This window comes from Corella eumyota, chromosome 4 (genome assembly GCF_963082875.1).
Source record: "Corella eumyota chromosome 4, kaCorEumy4.1, whole genome shotgun sequence".
Classification (NCBI taxonomy): Eukaryota; Metazoa; Chordata; class Ascidiacea; order Phlebobranchia; family Corellidae; genus Corella; species Corella eumyota.
In genome coordinates this window covers 6,196,312-6,214,234 of record NC_137493.1, presented here as the reverse complement: position 1 = coordinate 6,214,234, position 17,923 = coordinate 6,196,312, and the positions used below count along the sequence as shown (strand labels likewise).

At 29.9% G+C, this 17,923-nt stretch overlaps 1 protein-coding gene across 3 annotated transcripts in view; it reads right to left on the bottom strand.

Annotated features, from left to right (window-relative positions):
• Positions 1-17,923, bottom strand: part of LOC145751410 (uncharacterized) — a 34,359-nt gene that overhangs the window by 10,896 nt on the left and 5,540 nt on the right. For 2 of the 3 annotated variants that reach the window (XM_082567542.1, XM_082567545.1), the window contains exons 14-66: positions 17,465-17,584; positions 17,118-17,246; positions 16,805-16,929; positions 16,012-16,188; positions 15,381-15,911; positions 14,991-15,103; positions 14,555-14,723; positions 14,144-14,271; positions 13,904-14,045; positions 13,742-13,825; positions 13,461-13,661; positions 13,151-13,192; positions 12,796-12,976; positions 12,515-12,718; positions 12,190-12,332; positions 11,717-12,052; positions 11,469-11,578; positions 11,087-11,267; positions 10,796-10,920; positions 10,391-10,529; positions 10,158-10,241; positions 9,876-10,055; positions 9,459-9,666; positions 9,160-9,272; positions 8,937-9,051; positions 8,676-8,839; positions 8,238-8,457; positions 7,916-8,158; positions 7,603-7,748; positions 7,354-7,443; positions 7,164-7,252; positions 6,889-7,054; positions 6,714-6,797; positions 6,364-6,543; positions 5,993-6,206; positions 5,538-5,792; positions 5,197-5,354; positions 4,942-5,076; positions 3,902-4,850; positions 3,657-3,786; positions 3,418-3,542; positions 3,176-3,336; positions 3,069-3,110; positions 2,763-2,973; positions 2,536-2,649; positions 2,119-2,250; positions 1,677-1,828; positions 1,355-1,577; positions 1,077-1,268; positions 724-863; positions 551-628; positions 368-471; positions 28-187 (exon numbers count right to left, since the gene is read on the bottom strand). In XM_082567542.1, coding sequence (XP_082423668.1) covers positions 28-187; positions 368-471; positions 551-628; positions 724-863; positions 1,077-1,268; positions 1,355-1,577; positions 1,677-1,828; positions 2,119-2,250; positions 2,536-2,649; positions 2,763-2,973; positions 3,069-3,110; positions 3,176-3,336; positions 3,418-3,542; positions 3,657-3,786; positions 3,902-4,850; positions 4,942-5,076; positions 5,197-5,354; positions 5,538-5,792; positions 5,993-6,206; positions 6,364-6,543; positions 6,714-6,797; positions 6,889-7,054; positions 7,164-7,252; positions 7,354-7,443; positions 7,603-7,748; positions 7,916-8,158; positions 8,238-8,457; positions 8,676-8,839; positions 8,937-9,051; positions 9,160-9,272; positions 9,459-9,666; positions 9,876-10,055; positions 10,158-10,241; positions 10,391-10,529; positions 10,796-10,920; positions 11,087-11,267; positions 11,469-11,578; positions 11,717-12,052; positions 12,190-12,332; positions 12,515-12,718; positions 12,796-12,976; positions 13,151-13,192; positions 13,461-13,661; positions 13,742-13,825; positions 13,904-14,045; positions 14,144-14,271; positions 14,555-14,723; positions 14,991-15,103; positions 15,381-15,911; positions 16,012-16,188; positions 16,805-16,929; positions 17,118-17,246; positions 17,465-17,584 — 9,137 coding nt within the window. The remainder of the gene's footprint in view (positions 1-27; positions 188-367; positions 472-550; positions 629-723; positions 864-1,076; positions 1,269-1,354; positions 1,578-1,676; positions 1,829-2,118; positions 2,251-2,535; positions 2,650-2,762; positions 2,974-3,068; positions 3,111-3,175; positions 3,337-3,417; positions 3,543-3,656; positions 3,787-3,901; positions 4,851-4,941; positions 5,077-5,196; positions 5,355-5,537; positions 5,793-5,992; positions 6,207-6,363; positions 6,544-6,713; positions 6,798-6,888; positions 7,055-7,163; positions 7,253-7,353; positions 7,444-7,602; positions 7,749-7,915; positions 8,159-8,237; positions 8,458-8,675; positions 8,840-8,936; positions 9,052-9,159; positions 9,273-9,458; positions 9,667-9,875; positions 10,056-10,157; positions 10,242-10,390; positions 10,530-10,795; positions 10,921-11,086; positions 11,268-11,468; positions 11,579-11,716; positions 12,053-12,189; positions 12,333-12,514; positions 12,719-12,795; positions 12,977-13,150; positions 13,193-13,460; positions 13,662-13,741; positions 13,826-13,903; positions 14,046-14,143; positions 14,272-14,554; positions 14,724-14,990; positions 15,104-15,380; positions 15,912-16,011; positions 16,189-16,804; positions 16,930-17,117; positions 17,247-17,464; positions 17,585-17,923) is intronic. The other variant, XM_082567543.1, reaches the window with a different exon arrangement.

Below are 17,923 nucleotides of genomic sequence, written 5' to 3'. Positions count from 1 at the left end.
ATAAACATGTTTTATTTTAGCACCAACCATTTCTTTTTGAACATATAAACTCCATAAATGCTCCTGGTACATGTAAAAGTTTGAGTTTTTTGATTGGTTGATCTCTAAGCACATGATAGCAATAATCAACTGCCTTGTTTGGTATAAAACTCCAACCCATACATTGAGGATTTCTTTTGCAAAAACCCTAAAATCGAAAAAAAAATAATTAAAAAAATAACAAAATAAGTTATAATATAAAGTTCAAGTTAGAATAAATATATATCGATGGCGTTTGTTTTTATTGTAGCAAATACACATCTTAAAAACATTTATCACTTATTTAAACAATATTTAAATACAATCAAGTTTTATATAAAATGTTAACCTGGCATTTTAAGAAGTCTGGATTTTCATATGTATCCAATGAGATAACTGAATCACCTTCCAATATATAATCTCTTTTAACAATGCAAGCTGCAGCCAAAATTTCTAAAAAAATGGAAGTAACAGTAAAAATCATTAATTTAGTTTTAAAAACTGTATGAAACATATTATTTTACTAACTAACCAGAATTTAAAACACTTTTTCCAGGATTAGTAGTTCGTCCTTTTGTGTTTGGTTTAGCATGGCAACTGGTTTGACTTTCTTAATACAGAAGTTATTTAAATTAAAATTAAATACTGAACAGATATTAAATATAAATACTTTAGAACAACAAAAAATTGTTTGTTTTTAATTACCTGTCTCATTTCTTAAAGCATAGTTTTTGGTTAATGTTACTTCTGTTCCCATAGTTTTGTAAAAACCTAAACTAACTACTCCACAATCTGTTGATGATGTTTTTACTATATTTACATCTTCTCCTTTTGCTTTAAATTCCCTTTAAACATAATACATAATAGTGCATTGCTTTAGTTATATAAAATAGAAGATTTTGGATTGTATTACTTTTTGTTTAGTAACTTTAATATTGTGTAAAAAGATAATTAAAAAGTTGATTTGTTTTTGTCAGGTATTTTAATTATTATTTATTTTTTTATCTACTTTGTAATAAAATCATTAAATATTTTTAACACTAAAGCTATTCTCTTACTGAAGTTTAGCATCTGCCAGTGTTAACAAATCCTTATTAATACAAGCAGTTTCATCGAGACTGGGTGCAGTTGCAGCAATGTAGTTAGATAAGGAGATATAACCAACTGGACAAAAGTAACTTGTAAACACTCCAGATTCATCATCTAACTTTGCCAATGGGGAAACCAAAGCTTTGGAATTATTTGATGATCTAAAAAAAATAAAAATCAGCGTAGAAAAACAGAAATAAAATATTAATTAAATAAATACAATGAAATTTGTCTTAACAAGCCTTACCTAGCAACATAAGTGGTAGGTTTTTCATTCTTGGTATTTCCATTAACAAGCACTTCACCGATAACTTTAAAATCAGGATTATCATGCATAATATCATCATCAGGTAACAAAGTTGTTAAATCACCAGAATTTAATGATTTAGTGACGTGCGGTTGAGCTGACACTTTAATTAAGTCAAACTCTTGGTTTTGGGTTTTTCGATAAAAATTGGAGTTTCCTTTTCCTAAAGGCATATATAGTATGGTAAAAAAAATATTTCTTTAATATTGAATTGTAAATTCAACGTTTTACAATGTAAAAAAGTCAATAAATTTAAACTTACTTTCATCATATGGTCTTATAGCAATCATAGAATCCCCTTTTGTGTTGGCATGACTTGTTGCTCGAAACAACCCAAAGTCTTGGTGGTCACTAGAGGGAGCTGGAGGCAATGACCAAACAGAAGCTACACCTAGTGGCGGACTGTTTACCAACCTAAATATATTAAAATTTTGTTTAAAAGAGAAACAAGAAATTTAACCTTTTAACTATTAGTATGAGTTTATAGCCCATCCTACTGTAAAAATTTTAGTTATCGTATTATGGTCGAACTCTTAAACAATATTTGTCTGTGATAATTTACTTGCACACCACAAACATTAGTTTTTTTTTATAACAGTTATTATTTTGCAGAGGTATTTATGTATGTTGCTTACTAAGCCTCAGTAATCATAGATTTTACTTACCATAACTTTTCAACATATATTTTTTTAAATTTTACTTACCATAACTTTTTACCGGTTGCGGTGGGAACAACAAAGTCCTTGTCCACACATCGATACATGTTTTTATCACCAGGAAAACCTCCATGTTCCTCTGCAGGAATATCTAAGGCAATATCACCTACTGACGTGTACCTGAAATTATAACAAACTTCATTTGATAACAATAAATATATAAAGTGGGGAGGTATATCAGAAATATATTTATGTTATAGGAATATAAAGAGTTTTAATTTTTTTTTAAATTTATTTATCTTCAATGTGGGAAGGTCGACTTCACTACCTAAAATTAGAGTAACATTCATTACCCTGACCCAGTCTTGATGGTTCTGATCACTACACCAGGCTACGTTTTTTCAAATTATTTTGCCTGTTAAACAACTTATGTACCTTTAAATACATTAAACTAAATCAACTTACCCATCTGGGCATTCCATGTGCCACAGTGACCCATACTTTTTGTTGTCGTCATCATCTATTGACCAATATTGAGATAATTCATTAGGTGGAGCTAGAGGTTTTCCAGATAAAGATCTACAAATTTATTACAAATGTAATACTTATTACATTTTCGTAATTTTGTTTTTAATAATTTATCCTAAATTAGAAAAGAAATAATATTCCTTAAATTTTATTTGAAGAATTACCTTGCCATCACTGTTTTTGTTTGCGGAGGTTCTGGGTATTGGCCGTCTTTAGATCCATATTGACCAATACTATAATAATTTTCATCTGATGGTAGGTCAGTTTCCCATGATGAAAATTTAGGATTTTTCCAATTAAAATTCTGAATCCAGTCGCCATCTCCAGTTTTTAATTCCAATTCCGACAAAATTTTTTTGCCTCCTAATTTTTCCACTAAAAATGCAACTTGTTAAAATTAATATTTAAAGAATAATATTAAGGTACTAACCAACAATTTAAAACAGTATGTTCAAGTTTACACAATCTACCTTGAAGTGGTTTCTTTTGTGGACAAGAAGGGTAGTTTATACCTAAAAAAATAGCATATAATTTATAGAAAAAACATAATAAAAATATAACACTTAAAAAAAATTACCTTCGATTTTCTTTAAAACATAAAACTCTCTGTCTTCCACTGGAAAGTTACTGGAATCAACAGCATATGATTGTCCATAGTTAAAACCAGTCTGACAATATTTTGGTGCTATTGAACGAACTGAATATTTAACTGCATTGGATCCAGTAGGTAAATGAACCCTGAGCCAAAAAAATTTAGTATTTTTGTAACAAGTTCACAGTTCAATTTTCAATATTAAATATATATACTAACAATTTTACCATTTTTCGCTTGTGGGCTTTCCTTTAGTTAAGAAATCCTTGTGGACACATGGTAGTTTATCTAAATTTGGTGGATTTTGGCCTATTTTAACTACATCTGACAATGAATGATACTGCTTTGAACACTAAATTATTAAAAAAACATATTTTTAATAAAACAATTAAACTTTAATTAGCACAAAAAAAATATAATAGGAAAAAAATTTTAATTGAGTAGCATATTTAATCCAGAAACCTACATTTAGACTCCAAAAAGTAAAGTTTAGAAGCATATTAGGGTTATGTAAACCATGGTGGGCAGTTGCACCTTCCACATTTCCAATTAGTTTAACACTGGTTGGTGGCACAATTGGATCTCCTTTAAGATTTCTGTAAATACATCATAGGCTAAAATCACAGATTTCGACATAACAAGGTATGTACAAGCATTTAAAAAAAAAAGAATATACCGTAATTTAAAAAAAAGAGAAAAGTGACAACTTACATAACTGCTGGAATTGTCCCACTATATTGTTGGGTATTAGATAAATGTTGTGTGTAAGGCTTCCAATTGGACCTAGTCGGTTGTGCCTCAAATACGGTTAAAATTTCATTTCCTTTGCTAAAGAGATTGAAACGATTTGGTGCATCCAACATGCCAAGTTCCATTGCAAACTTAGAATTTGTATACAATATTCCACCACCAAGCGTTGGTTTTCTATCAAGAATATTTAGTAAAGTTGTTGTGGTTGTTGTTGTTGTCGGTTTTATTGTAGTGGTTGTTGTTTCAGGTTTGGTTGTAGTAGTTGTTGTTGTAGGCTTTGTTGTAGTGGTTGTTGTTGTAGGCTTTGTTGTGGTTGTAGACATAGTTGTAGTGGTTGTTGTAGTAGGCTTTGTTGTAGTGGTGGTCATTGTAGGCTGAGTTGTAGTGGTTGTTGTTGTAGGCTCTGTTGTAGTGGTGGTTGTTGTAGGCTTAGTTGTTGTTGTTGTTGTTGTAGGCTTTGTTGTAGTGGTTGTTGTTGTAGGCTTAGTTGTAGTGGTGGTTGTTGTTGCAGGCTTAGTTGTAGTGGTTGTTGTTGTAGTAGTTGTTGTTGTAGGCTTAGTAGTAGTGGTTGTTGTTGCAGGCTTTGTTGTAGTAGTAGTTGTTGTAGGCTTTGTTGTAGTGGTTGTTGTTGTAAGCTTAGTTGTAGTGGTGGTTGTTGTTGTAGGTTTAGATGTAGTGGTGGTTGTTGTAGACTTTGTTGTAGGCTTTGTTGTAGGCTTAGTTGTAGTGGTTGCTGTTGTAGGCTTTGTTGTAGGCTTCGCTGTAGTGGTAGTAGTTGTTGTAGTTTTCAATGTAGTAGTGGTTGTCGTAGGTTTTGTTGTAGGTCTTGTGGTTGTTGAAAGCATTGCTGTTGTAGACTTTGTTGTTGTAGATAATGTAGAAGCAATATTTGGCAAAACAATAGAAAGATCTATTAGTTACAAAAATATTTTAAATCAATACTTGAGATTCTAAAAAATATGCTTTATTGTAAACAAAATAAACTGCTTGTAATTTATTACCACCATAAGCCATATCCATTTCCACTTCATCTCCAGCGTTGTAAAAAGTTGGACTGTTAATATTACTACCATAGTTAGAAAATCCCATACCTTGATGTTTTCTTGAACCAGACATCATTTTCAACCATTCACCTCCTAAGTTTAGAAATATTATTTCATATACAAAATGTTAATATTGGTGATACAAGTCTAATTTTAAAAAATGTCAATATCCACACTTAAATACTTAAAAAATATTTACAAAGAAAAAAAAACCTGCAGGTTTTCTTAAAACATAATAATCATTTGTAACAGGTAAATTTGAGTTTATTGCAGCATAAAACTGATGCCTTTTCCCTTCGTTGTTTAAAGGCAAGATTTCATGAACAGAAATCGTATCATTTAGGTTATGAGTTGATACGTCAGGAGATGATCTAAATAAAACAAAAAAATAATATTTAAAATGCATCATTTTATTACAAACATTATAGTTTATTTACAAACCTACAAAGTTAACACACAAGTAAAATAAACATTATCAAATACGCAAAATAGCATAAAAAGTATAAAAGTATATTTCTTTAACAGTTAGGCACAAAAATATATATAATACTTACAATATGGCAGGACCCAGAGTTGCCTTTTCTAGGAACATATCATACACACAATCAGCTTGATCTTCTGGCCTAGATGCCCACTCATCATAATTAGCAACAGAACTCATTGGATGGTAATAAGTTGGACAGCTCACAACACTGAATGATATGTTTGAAGAAATGTTTTGGTCAGCGTCATGATGGTTTTCATATACATTGATTTTTCCAATCTGCTTCAAGCCTGTCGCTGGTACAACACCTTGGCCTTGTAGATTTCTAAAGAAATGGTAAAAGTTTTTCTTTTTTTCCTAAAATAAAACCAAATAATGCTAAGAGAAATAATTCACCAAAAAAAAAAAAACAATGCCCAAAATTGTTCTTTTTTTTATTAAATTGAAAAATTTGAGCCCAAAAAATATATTAAAATAAAAGCTTAGAAACAAAAAGTAAAAAACGAGTCACAATTATATTTAAACCTTAACACTGTGATGCCATCAGCTCTTTCCCTATTTCCGATAATAGATTCACCAATTCGTTTCCATCTGTTACCCAACAATCTGCTTTGTAAGATTTTATATTTTGTGTTATTTTTTCCAGCAATAAAATCTAATTTTTTCTGAAGTTGGTCAGTGTCTTTGCCTTCCAATATAATATATGTACCAGTTCTCTGATCATAGTCAAAATGTAAGTCTATAAAAACAGTTTGTTGAGCTTGGTAAAACAAACTGATGGATAACTTTAGAATAACAAAACCATAAAAATTTATTTACAAAAATACAAATAATACTAATGCAAATCGAAGTCAACCAATCTACTAGTAATAGAAATGACAACGAGCAAATCTTACTTAGAGTGTTGTTACATATTTTGAACCCAGTAGCACCAAAAGAAAAAGTATGTAGTTTAAATTCTCTCATTAACAGCACCGATTTTCTAATCAATTTACAGTGAGTTGTGTTAAATGACCAAATGTCACAATTTTCATTGTTAGTACAAAACAATGTGCAATTGTGAAGTGATGACGTTTCTGTTCATTAAACAAAGATAAAATAATTAATTTACAGATTATTTAATGAACTAAACCAAAAATTTTTATTTGTGAGAATGTTTATAAAGAACAACCAAAAAAAATATTATCAAAAATGCTGCATTTGAAATTTATATGCTATAATAATTAAAATAAATAAAATAATCTACCTAGGGTCTTAACACCAGGTATATCTGGTAAAACTAATGATGCTTTCATAAATATACAAGTTCCATTGAAATCTCCCGACAAATCTAGATTTTAAAAAATAAATTTAAATAGATAACAAAATACAGCAGAAGTAGCATATTGTTTTAATATAAAGTTTAACACATACAAACTAACCTTTGCTGTTATCCCCTTTTATTCCTAGATAGCTTCCAGCAGATCGAGATATAGTAAGATGACTCAATAAGGTGTCATTTGAAACGTGATAACACAAACTGTTGTTTGGGTTTTCATTTGGTTGAAAACTCCATGATATACATGATGGTGTTGAAGCACAGGCCATCTACAAATGTTAAGAATATTATGAAACTAATTTTTTATTAAGTTCAAATTTTCATGAGGAATTGTACAAAAACTTCCTGTGAAATTAGTTTTAAGTTAGAATTGGTTACCTGACAATCTGTAAGGGTATAATGATCCTTGTTTAGTTTCCCTTTGATAACAAAGTTCTTTTTCATCATAAAATCTCTTCCCTGTAGGTCTAAAACAAATTTTTTTAAAAAAATATTTGTTTGTTAAATTTTTAATTTTGCACAATACTATGAGATTAATTCTTTATAAATTTAATTATTTTTTCTTTACCAGTGGCATATCTTGGTATTTTTCTAATTGAAACTCTGCCAGGAATTCTATTTGGGTAGAACAGTCCTGGTGTACATGAATTATTTTTGCCTAAAATGAAAATTGTTATCAAAATAATTATAATTCAAACAAATTTAATTTTACAAACAGCAACAATACTTGTTCCAAAAGATTACAAAGATAAATGTATAGTCATTAAGTAAGCAGTGAGTTTCACTTGAAATCATAGAATTAAAATAAATGTTAAACCTGTAATTTTCTTTAAAACATAATATTTTTTGTTCTTAATTTCATTTGGATGATTAGCAGTAAAATAAGACAAACTTCTTCCACTTTGACAAAAATCTGGCTCTATTCTGACTACTTGTAAACTTGAATTTCCATTTTTGTAATTCCTAAATATTGTTTTTTAAATATTTATAATAATATTTAAACTGGTTTATATTCACATTTTCTCAAACATCTAAACATTTAAAAACTTTACTGATTGCTTTACAATTTATTACTTACTGCATTTGTTTTTTAATGTTGTTATCAAAACATTAATAAAAACAGAACTAACCATAGAATTCCACCTGGTCTACCTTTAGTCAAATAAATAGCTTTTACACAAGCTTGTTTAATATGCTCAGGTCTTGTTTGGTTTAATGTAACAATATCACTTAGAGCATGGTAGCCTTTAGCACATTGAAGTCTCCAAAATGATAAATTTGTAGGTTCTGTTAAATTCTCTGTTTTAAAGCCTTCGACATTTCCAACAAACTGTAATCCAGTAGGGTAAGACAAAGCATCACCTTGGACATTTCTAAAAATTTATACACCAGAATGAGTTTTTTTCAAATATACCAATATTTTTAGTTTTAACCCTCATCTTTTTTACCCACTTTACTGTTAAAGTTATTCCTGTAAAATTAAAATCAGTAGTTCCTGCTACTCCAAGATTCCACCAATGCTTGCTCCAGTATTCAGGCTGGTGCCAGGCAAAGGTTTTAATAAAAGTATGGTTTACCAAATAAAATGCATGGTTGGATTGCACGTTATCTGTAGGCCTTAATTCATATTCAGAAGGTTGCTCGATAGTGTAATAATAGTAACCGTCATTGTCTATAAATAAATTTGTTTATTTTATTTGTATGTTAATTCAATTTTTTTTAGCTTAGCATTACAAACCATTAAAAAAATTTTGGCCTAACAAAATTAACAGCATGCTTGATGCATGCCCAAATTAAATCAAATAAAAATAAAATTGTTTTTTTATTATAAAAAAAACTTTAAACAAATTAAGTAAATATTTATGGTTTTTTACTTGGCTTATTACTGACCATTAAATTTGCCAATAGGTAAGGTGTGAATATGAAGGTGTTCTGAGCTTGGTTTATACAAACTGTCGACAGTTTTAAAGAAATGGAAATTAAACTGGGAGGCTGGATTTTGAGGCAAATTTTTCCACAAAGAAACTTGGTCATAATTATCATCAGTTTCTGAGCTGATAAGAAAAATTTAAACACATATATTACCCGTTGCAATATTAAAGCTTAGATTTTAAATTATAAGTGTTTAATTTTATATTTTCACCGACTTACTATAATTTAACACCAAAAGTTGAAGGTACAACAAAATCTTCAAGAATACAACGATAATGACTGACATTTAAAGAAACAGATCTGTCTGATCCTAAGTCCCCAATAGATTTATATCCTAAAAAAATTCTAATTTTTAAAAGAGTTATTAAATAACAAATGTTTAAAAATATTAATTACAAAAAATTTAAAATAAATAAAATTACATAACAAATTAATACCAAACCTTTTGGACATTCCATATGATAAAAAGACAATTGGGTAGGTTTGTTTCTGCTATATTTTTCATATACTTCATGAAATTCTTCAGGCTCAATTAAAGGTTTTCCAGCAATTACTCTTTTTTAAATATAAAAGTTAAAACTTTATTCTTAAATGACAAATTCAACTAAAACAACCAAATCAAACGCAATGAATTTAGGATTAGAAATTAAAAATAACAATGTGATATGACTGTATAAGTGCCAACACTAGATATAAATAAATTTAAAAAAATATTTTTAATTTTTGCTAAATTCAACTTACTTTCCAACTGCAATACCAGGAGGGGCTTTTCCCATTCCCGATCTTCCAATTTGACCCAAAGCAAAGACATCACTATTGGGTGGTAAGATAGGCTCAAAAGATCGAAATTTTCCATTTGTATTTGAGATAGAGGTGGTTACTTTCATGCCAGCATGGTAAGGGTTTACTGCTAATGAGTGCAATAAACCAGCATCTTTGGACCTCTCAGCTAGTTTAAACATAAAAACCATAATTACATAAATTACATTTATAAAAAAATATAATTACAAAACCAAACTTTTATACAATTTTTTTATGTTATAGTTTGACTGTGATAAAAAAACTCCATTATTGTATGTTTTAAAAATATCGTTTTTTACCAACAACAAAATAAAAATTGACCATTTCAGAATTTAATTTTAAATGACAATTACTTACTTGGTTCAGTTTGACAAGATGCAAAACCAACAAAGGCCCTACTATTGTTAACCAGGTATATATTCCCTGTACTTGTAAGGTTAAGAATCTGTTCAACTGTGAAGTAATAACAGGAACCATTGCTTTGATGCCACAAATAACATTCATTTCTACACCCCAGGCGACATGAGTAAATAGAACCTAAACAAAACAATGTTTTAACAGCTTATGGAAAAATGCTTAAAAAAGGTTTATTTAATATTTATCCTTATTTATTGTACTTTGTATCATTAGCAATTTTACCTGATTTTTTAGTAGCTGTTGCCAATGCCTCAAAATTGAGCCCAGCTTGGGCTAAAATACACATCTTATCATTACCTTTGACACCTACATAAAATTTAAATGATTTAAAGACCAATATAAACAATGGTAAATTACACAAATTTAAAAAAATAAAGTTCTAAAAGCAATAAATTAAGTATTGCTTTATAACTTAATCAATATTAAGTCATTTAATACAATTCATAAATTTAAACCTGTTCTAAACAGTGAGTTAACAAATTGATTGCCACATATTTGAGTTGGGTTAATTTGGCAGGATTTCAAACAAGACGATTCGTCATCAGTTAAACCATATCTTCCAAATCTGTCACCGCACCAGCATTCACCCCCGTACTAAACATTTGTTAAAGTTAATTTAATTTAAACATAAAATATATATAAAAAACATTTTTTAATTTTACTTGAATTCCATTAAGCTTTTTAAAAACCATTTAATTAAGTTTTCCAATTATTAGTTACAAGGATAAAACCCTTTATGGACAAAGCCACATTTCATTTTTTAAATCATAATCAAATGAAAATCTTTTATCATTTTAAAAATAATTAATATTATTATGTACAAAAACGATTGTAAATAAAACTTAAATAAATATTCTTACCTGAAGACCAAAATAATAATATCCCTTGTCTAAACAAGACTTTTTACAGGAGTTTTCATCATTGTTGCTAGATAAATACTTTGGCAAATCACGCCTTCTTCCATCATTAAAACAACCAATGTAACCTATTAAGTATAACGTTAATAAATAGTTTTTACCATTAAACCAAACCTGAAAAATTTAAAAAAATGTTTAAAACGTAAATAAAAGTTGTCCATAGATCACATATTTTTAAAATTAACTATTTTTAATGAATTCAGTTAAATGCTTTTCAAAACAAATTTGACTTGCCACTTTTGCAATCTGTGAAGACAGTGAATGCACCTTCTGCATACTCAAATAATACGTTTTTAACAGAAGTGTTTTGCATCACATGATAGCATTCAGCTTTGCCATTGGTTAAATTCATAATTGCTAATAGAGCGGGAACATAACTCCAAACCACACAATCAACATCAGATAAACACAACTCCTATTTTCAAAAAAATTAAGTAATATAAAAAATACAAATTTAAATAAATAAAATCTTTTTTGATGTTTAAGTTTTACTTAAAACAATTATGTAACAAACTAAGAATCTAAGCCAAAACTTTATTTTTTTATGTATTTTTTAATATAAATTGTGTATATAAAAATATCAATATCTATTTTAGCAAGTTTCGAATGTGTTTACCTCACAAATATCTTTATAAACGAATCCACCTCTGCCTACTGCATCAATTTTTGTTCCCTTTAACACGATGTCACGTTTCTCATAACAACCCCACCCAGATAAACTCTCACCTAATTAAAATTTAAAAATTACTTAATGCCAAAAAATATATCTCCACATAGATAAATTTTTTTTATTTTTAATAAGTATTTTAAATTGGTATATTAAAAATTAATAAATTTAGTAAGGTTTAAAAATAAAGTTTTAACCTGCAGACAACATTTGAGAAACAGATCGCAAAATAGGAACTGGTTTCGTTGTTGTTGTAGGCCTTGTTGTTGTTGTTGTAGGCCTTGTCGTTGTTGTAGGCCTTGTTGTTGTTGTAGGTCTAGTAGTTGTTGTTGGCCTTTCAGTTGTTGTAGGCCTTGTTGTTGTTGTGGGCCTTGTTGTTGTTGTAGGCCTGGCAGTTGTTGTAGGCCTGGCAGTTGTTGTAGGCCTAGCAGTTGTTGTAGGCCTTGTTGTTGTTGTAGGCCTTGTTGTTGTGGTAGGCCGTGTTGTTGTGGTTGTAGTGGTGGTTGGGTCAATGCAACTTGCATCAACTTCATCTAATATATAGCATAAACTTAATAACAATATTCAATAAAACAATAAGTTATTCATTGTTTTAGTTGAGACAATAACAAATTTTAAAAATAGATTAATCTCATTAGACTTCAAGGTAAAAACACAATATTTAAAATACCAGGATGTTGTTTCAAAGTAAAAAGATCAAAGGGGGTAGGTTTTGCAGACAGTTTAATTATTTTTAAAAAAGTAAAATTTCTTCCAGAGCATTGAGGTTCAATCTGATGAATTCTAAACTGCTGATTGTTATATTCCACAGTTCTGTAAAGCAAAAAAAAAATAAAAGCTAAACTGATAACAAAACCTCAATAAACTAGACAAAGCTTACCTATTAAATTATTAAGACAATATATTTAATCTAAATTGATTACAAAATCCTAAAATTTTATGCGAAATAAAAAATTAAATCAAGTATTAAGCTAAATATTTTGTTCAATATTCACCCTAAATCTTTTCCTAAGCGAGCAGGCACCACAAATGCCGAATGAACGCAAGCATATTGATCCAAATTAGGTCTAGTTTGACTTGCAATTGCACCAAGAGCATGATAGTTAGGTGGACAAGTTAACCTCCAGTAAGATGTATGTGTGTTGGTTGCTACAATCGATACATCTGTAGGTCTGAGTAATCCATCATGTTGAATTGGCCTAAAAAGTGAGAAGAAAAAATGTTTGAGTTACAACTTAATAAAAATTTTTAAAAATTAGTTAATTCTTTAATATACCTAAACGCAGAAATATGGCTAGTAGTTTCAGTATAAGGAGTGTAAGTACTGCCCAGCATCTTCCACCTATTTTTGTATTGGGAATCAGTTAATGACCAAGTTTGCCCATAACCAACTGCTTGAGAAGAAATGACTGATTCAGGATTGTAATTAGCTTCAAACATCATGTTTTCGAATGAACCTAAAAAGCAAAGTTAGGCATTGTTATACCATAGTTAAATCTCCTTTAAATGTAACTTTTAAAAGTTTAAAATCAGTTGTCTTCATATAGCCGAAAATGTTGATCTCCACTTAACTATTAAGACCAAAATTCAGACTTGTTAACTTTAAGTTTTGTTAGATTTAAAATACTTACCATGACTGTTTCTATGGGCTTCTCTGTATACCCGATATTTGCCTGAAAAAAGGTTTTCATTACCAAATTCATAGTTTTTGTTCATAGTTTTATAACATTAACCAGTTTTAAGTAGCCTAAACCTGTTTATGAATTTTTAATCTTGAAAATAGTAAATAAATTAACTAACTTTACTTTAAAGCAACATAACATCATGTAAGTTTTACCTATAACAATTTGTCATATTCTTTAAACTACAAACTGCTGACACAAATGAAAATTAATAGTCAAACAAAGTCATCTTAATAATTGCAACAAAGCTTATACTTACTGCTTTCAGGTAAAGCACTGCTGCAAGTTGAGTAACCGGTATAAGAGTTAAATTCCTTTCTTAAAGCAAAGTGGTTATATTTTGTCAGCCTCAAAATCTGTGACATAGTAAAATGCATGCATGTTGATCCATCATAACTCCACAAGACACAATTTGACTTATTTTCTTGGCACAGATTTGCACAAGCTTTTACGAACACGCCTAAAAACAGTTTATATGTTTAAATTTAGTTTATTAATTTAAGAATAAAATTTTGATTAATATTAATTAAATATATTTACCTTCAGTAATGGTAGCGGAACTGTCATCAATACCAAAAATATAAAATTTGCCAATCACACACATTTCATCATTAAAAGGAGCCCCTAAAAAATTGGGATAAAAAGTTGAAAAAATGTGAAACAAGTTATAAATAAAGTATTTTTTAACAAAAAACGAACTACCTGTTCTATAAATTGTATTTTTAAAGTGTCCACCACAGTTATCCGTCGGTTTACTTTCGCACGCTCTACTGCATTCTGAACCATTAGTTGTACTCTGGTTATACAAACCAAAACCATTACCGCACCAACATTCCCTATGGTTCTAATAACAAGTAATAATGTTTTTATTTATTTTTTACTAAAGCAAAGAATTTTAGTAAGGCGAAAAAAAATACAAATTAAAACAAAATAAGTAAAAACCTGTAGGCCTGCAAAAGCATATTTTTGTTCCTTGCATTTTGAAATACAAGTTGATTTTTGTGCAGTAGAAGCATATACATTTTTTGGTAAATCTCTTTTAGCAAAATCTTGAAAACAACCAACAATACCTATAAAATAAGTTTAAACTTTTTTAACTACAATATTAACATTTTAAATTCCAGTGTGCATTCTGTTAATATATGGGACATAGGCTTGATTTATCAGCACTAATTATCAATACATATTTTCGGTGTAATACCTACTTATTTTTAAGTTACCGAAAACCTAAGCAGTCTAGCAGTAGAGGTAAAACTTAAAAGTGTTATTTATAATCCAGACAATAATCTTGTTTTATATTCAAAACATAAGTAACCTGTAACATTTTATGTTAAAAAAAATAAAAATAAATACCTAGACTGCAATTCGTAAACCCTGTCTGTGAATTCACATAATACTGAAGAGGGATGTCACTTAGACTCATATTGTTGAAAACATAATAACATTTTGCCGGAGCTGGTGGATCTAATGATTGAGGAACAAAACTCCAAATTGCGCATTCTTTATCTTGTGAGCATTTATCCTGTTTAAAAAGTGAAAAAATCTACCTTTAAGTCTATTCGTAATGTTAAATAATCATGTTTACAGCCAAAATTTGGAGTAAATCTAAGTTCCAACCCTAGCCTTAAGTTGTCTTTGCCAGTCCTGGCTGGGTATAATTAGCCAGACATTACCCTAATTTATTAATTTACAATTTTAATAGGTATATGCTTGTCAACTTTTTTTAATCAAGTTTGTGTGATACTGCACAAGAGTGATGCATACACACTATTTTTTTAAGCAAACTCACATCACAATAAACTCGTATATTTCCTGGATAACTTGACCACATTTCTTTGCCAGTAAAATAGAAGTTTTTCTGCTTGCTGTAACACCCCCAGCCAGATATAATATCTCTTATATCTTTAAAAACAAGATTTTGAAAACAAAACACTTTAAAAAAAACAATATAAAAGTAAGACAAGCAAATTATAACTTAACTTAGACAGTTTATATTACACTAAGTTTCCAAGTATTTATACAGGCAGCGTCGTGTAGTGGTAAGAACACTTGCTACACCACCATAAAGTCATGGGTTTAATCCCCACTGCCCCTATGCTGTAGCGCCCTTGAGTAAGACGCTATAAACAGTATAAACTCCTGAGGATAAAGATATATACAAAAAAAAATAATAATTTACTATCTCCAAATGCAAGTTGTTGAGTGTTTGACCGTCCAGCAATTCCAAGCGAGTGTTTATCAACTGAAGTTAAAACTCTATTAATAGTACCAGAACTATGGCCGTGCACTGGGCGGCTAACAGAAGACGTCAAAGTTATGGAACTAGACGAATGACCTTGACTGTGAACTGGTTGATGTACTGTTGTTTTTCGGAAACCACCAGAATGCATTCCAAGACTGTGGATGGGTTGTTGAGCTGGCCGTAAAATCTTTGTAGATGACATGTGGTTATGAGAATGAGTTAGTTGCCTGACCGGGGCTATTATTCTAGAACTCGTAAGGGTCCCATGACTAGAAGAAGAAGCCACATGGCTAGGCTTTCGAACAGTTGAAATGGTGTTTGTAAAGTGTCCGTGTCCGTGACTGGGTTGTTGTATGGAGGACATTGAAGAGCTATGACCAGTTTGAGTATTTTTACCATCAACATAAACTGAACCACTGTAAGAATAACCACCTCTGCCTACCCCACCACTTATGTGAGAAGATTGACCTAAACAATAAAGGATACTCTTATTGCATTTAGTTTAAAAAATAGGAAGTTTTAAATTAATCTACTGCAATGCTTTTATGTTTGGATAGGTAAACTATACCTGATAAGGAAAAGGCATTGGCATGTGTACCACGAAATTGAAATGTTTGACTAGCCAGTTTTCTTTCGAGTTCTTGTTGATGACGCATAGCTAAATAATTTCTATACATCATTACACCAGAATTCCATATACTGTATATTTTAGAGTAAGTTGTCTCACACTCTTTTAATGAGTAAGCTGTTTAAAAAATAAAAGTTATCCATTACTAATTACAAAAAATTAAAAATTGCTCAATATTAACTTTTGTTGCATCAGTAGAACACATTAAAGGTAATTATGTAAAAAATTAAGCAGGATATTAGGTTTGCATAGATTTTTTTTTTTTTTTTTTTTGTATATATCTTTATCCTCGATGTTGGAAAGTCGAATGCGCGACTTAAACATAGAGTAACATAAGTTACTCCGACCCAGTCTCAAGTTGCCTGTGGCAGTTTGGGATATTATAGAGACTATAATTGCCCGGTAATTATGCTGCTGATTAAGTGCTGGCTCAGCAGGAGTTTATACCGTTTATAGCGCCTTACTCAAGGGCGCTACAGCATGAGATCAGTGGGGATTGAACCCATGACCTCATGTGTGGTGTAGCAAGTGTTCTTACCACTACACCACGCTGCCGGCTAGATTGCAAACATTTAAGTAGGTGAAGAAAATTTACCCTACCAACATATCATTTTAACCTTATTCCCATTAAAAGCATATAATATATTTGCTGCACCTTTTAACATAGAATTTGTTTGCTTCTCCTAAATGTATTTGTGTTAAGAAGATTAAAAATAAGACTTTAAAAATTTACCTTTGCTTAGTTTAAGTAAATATCTATTCGTTGGTTTGGTATCAGTATTTGTAGCAACAAAGTAACCAATAAAATCACTAAAACAATTCCGTGGTATTGACCATAAATATACTTCTTTATGATAACTAAACAAAGTTTAATTGCGAAAACCATGTTAAATGAAAAAATTACTGTGCAATTGCTTAAATATACCATAAAAATAAAATAATTGGAATACTATATAGGCAAAATCTTTTTACAAACATAGAATAAATAAGTTTAAATAAAACTTATGATGTCGTAACAATTACTGCCAATTATGAAAAAAACTTACTGTCGATTAGGGTAGTCATCTGGGGCAGGTGTAAGAAATTGTTTATGAATACAAGCATATTGTGATCTGTCTGGCATCTCGTAGGAAGCTATATCACCTAAGCCATAATAACCTTCTGGACATTGCAATCTAAAATGAAAAAAAGGTGAAAATAAAAAAAAATAAACTAGCCCTAAAAAATTTCAATTAACCCACCAAAAAGGTGGCATTCATTATATAACAGCTAATTAATTGCTTTTTAGTAATTGCAAGTTTGAGAGATATTAAAACAAATCATTTAACAATATAGTTTATCTTATTTAGTAAAACTTGTTGCTAAGGTTTACAAAAATACTTAAATCATTTACTTCCACATCCAAAGTGTAGTATTTCTTCCCTTCTTGAAATCAGAAGTTTTTGCGTAACCCTCGATCCCACCAATCTTTTCAATTAAAATTGGGCTAAGTATTGCTAAACCCTTTTTCTCCCTACAAAAAATATTTAAATCATACATTTATAGTTTTTATTAATAAAGTTTTTACAATTTTCAATGACAGCGTAGTGTAGTGGTAGGAACACTTGCTACACTACATGATATCCTGTGATCAATCCCCAGTGAGCTTATGCTGTAGTGCCCTTGAGTAAGGCGTTATAAATGGTATGAAATTCTGCTGAGCCAGCATCTTATCAGCAGCTTAATTATAACCTATATAATATCCAAAAACTGCAACAGGGAACTCGAAACTGGGTTGAGGTAACTGTTGTTACTCTATGTTTAGGTCGCACATTCAACCTTTCAACATCAGGAATAAAGATAAATACAAAAA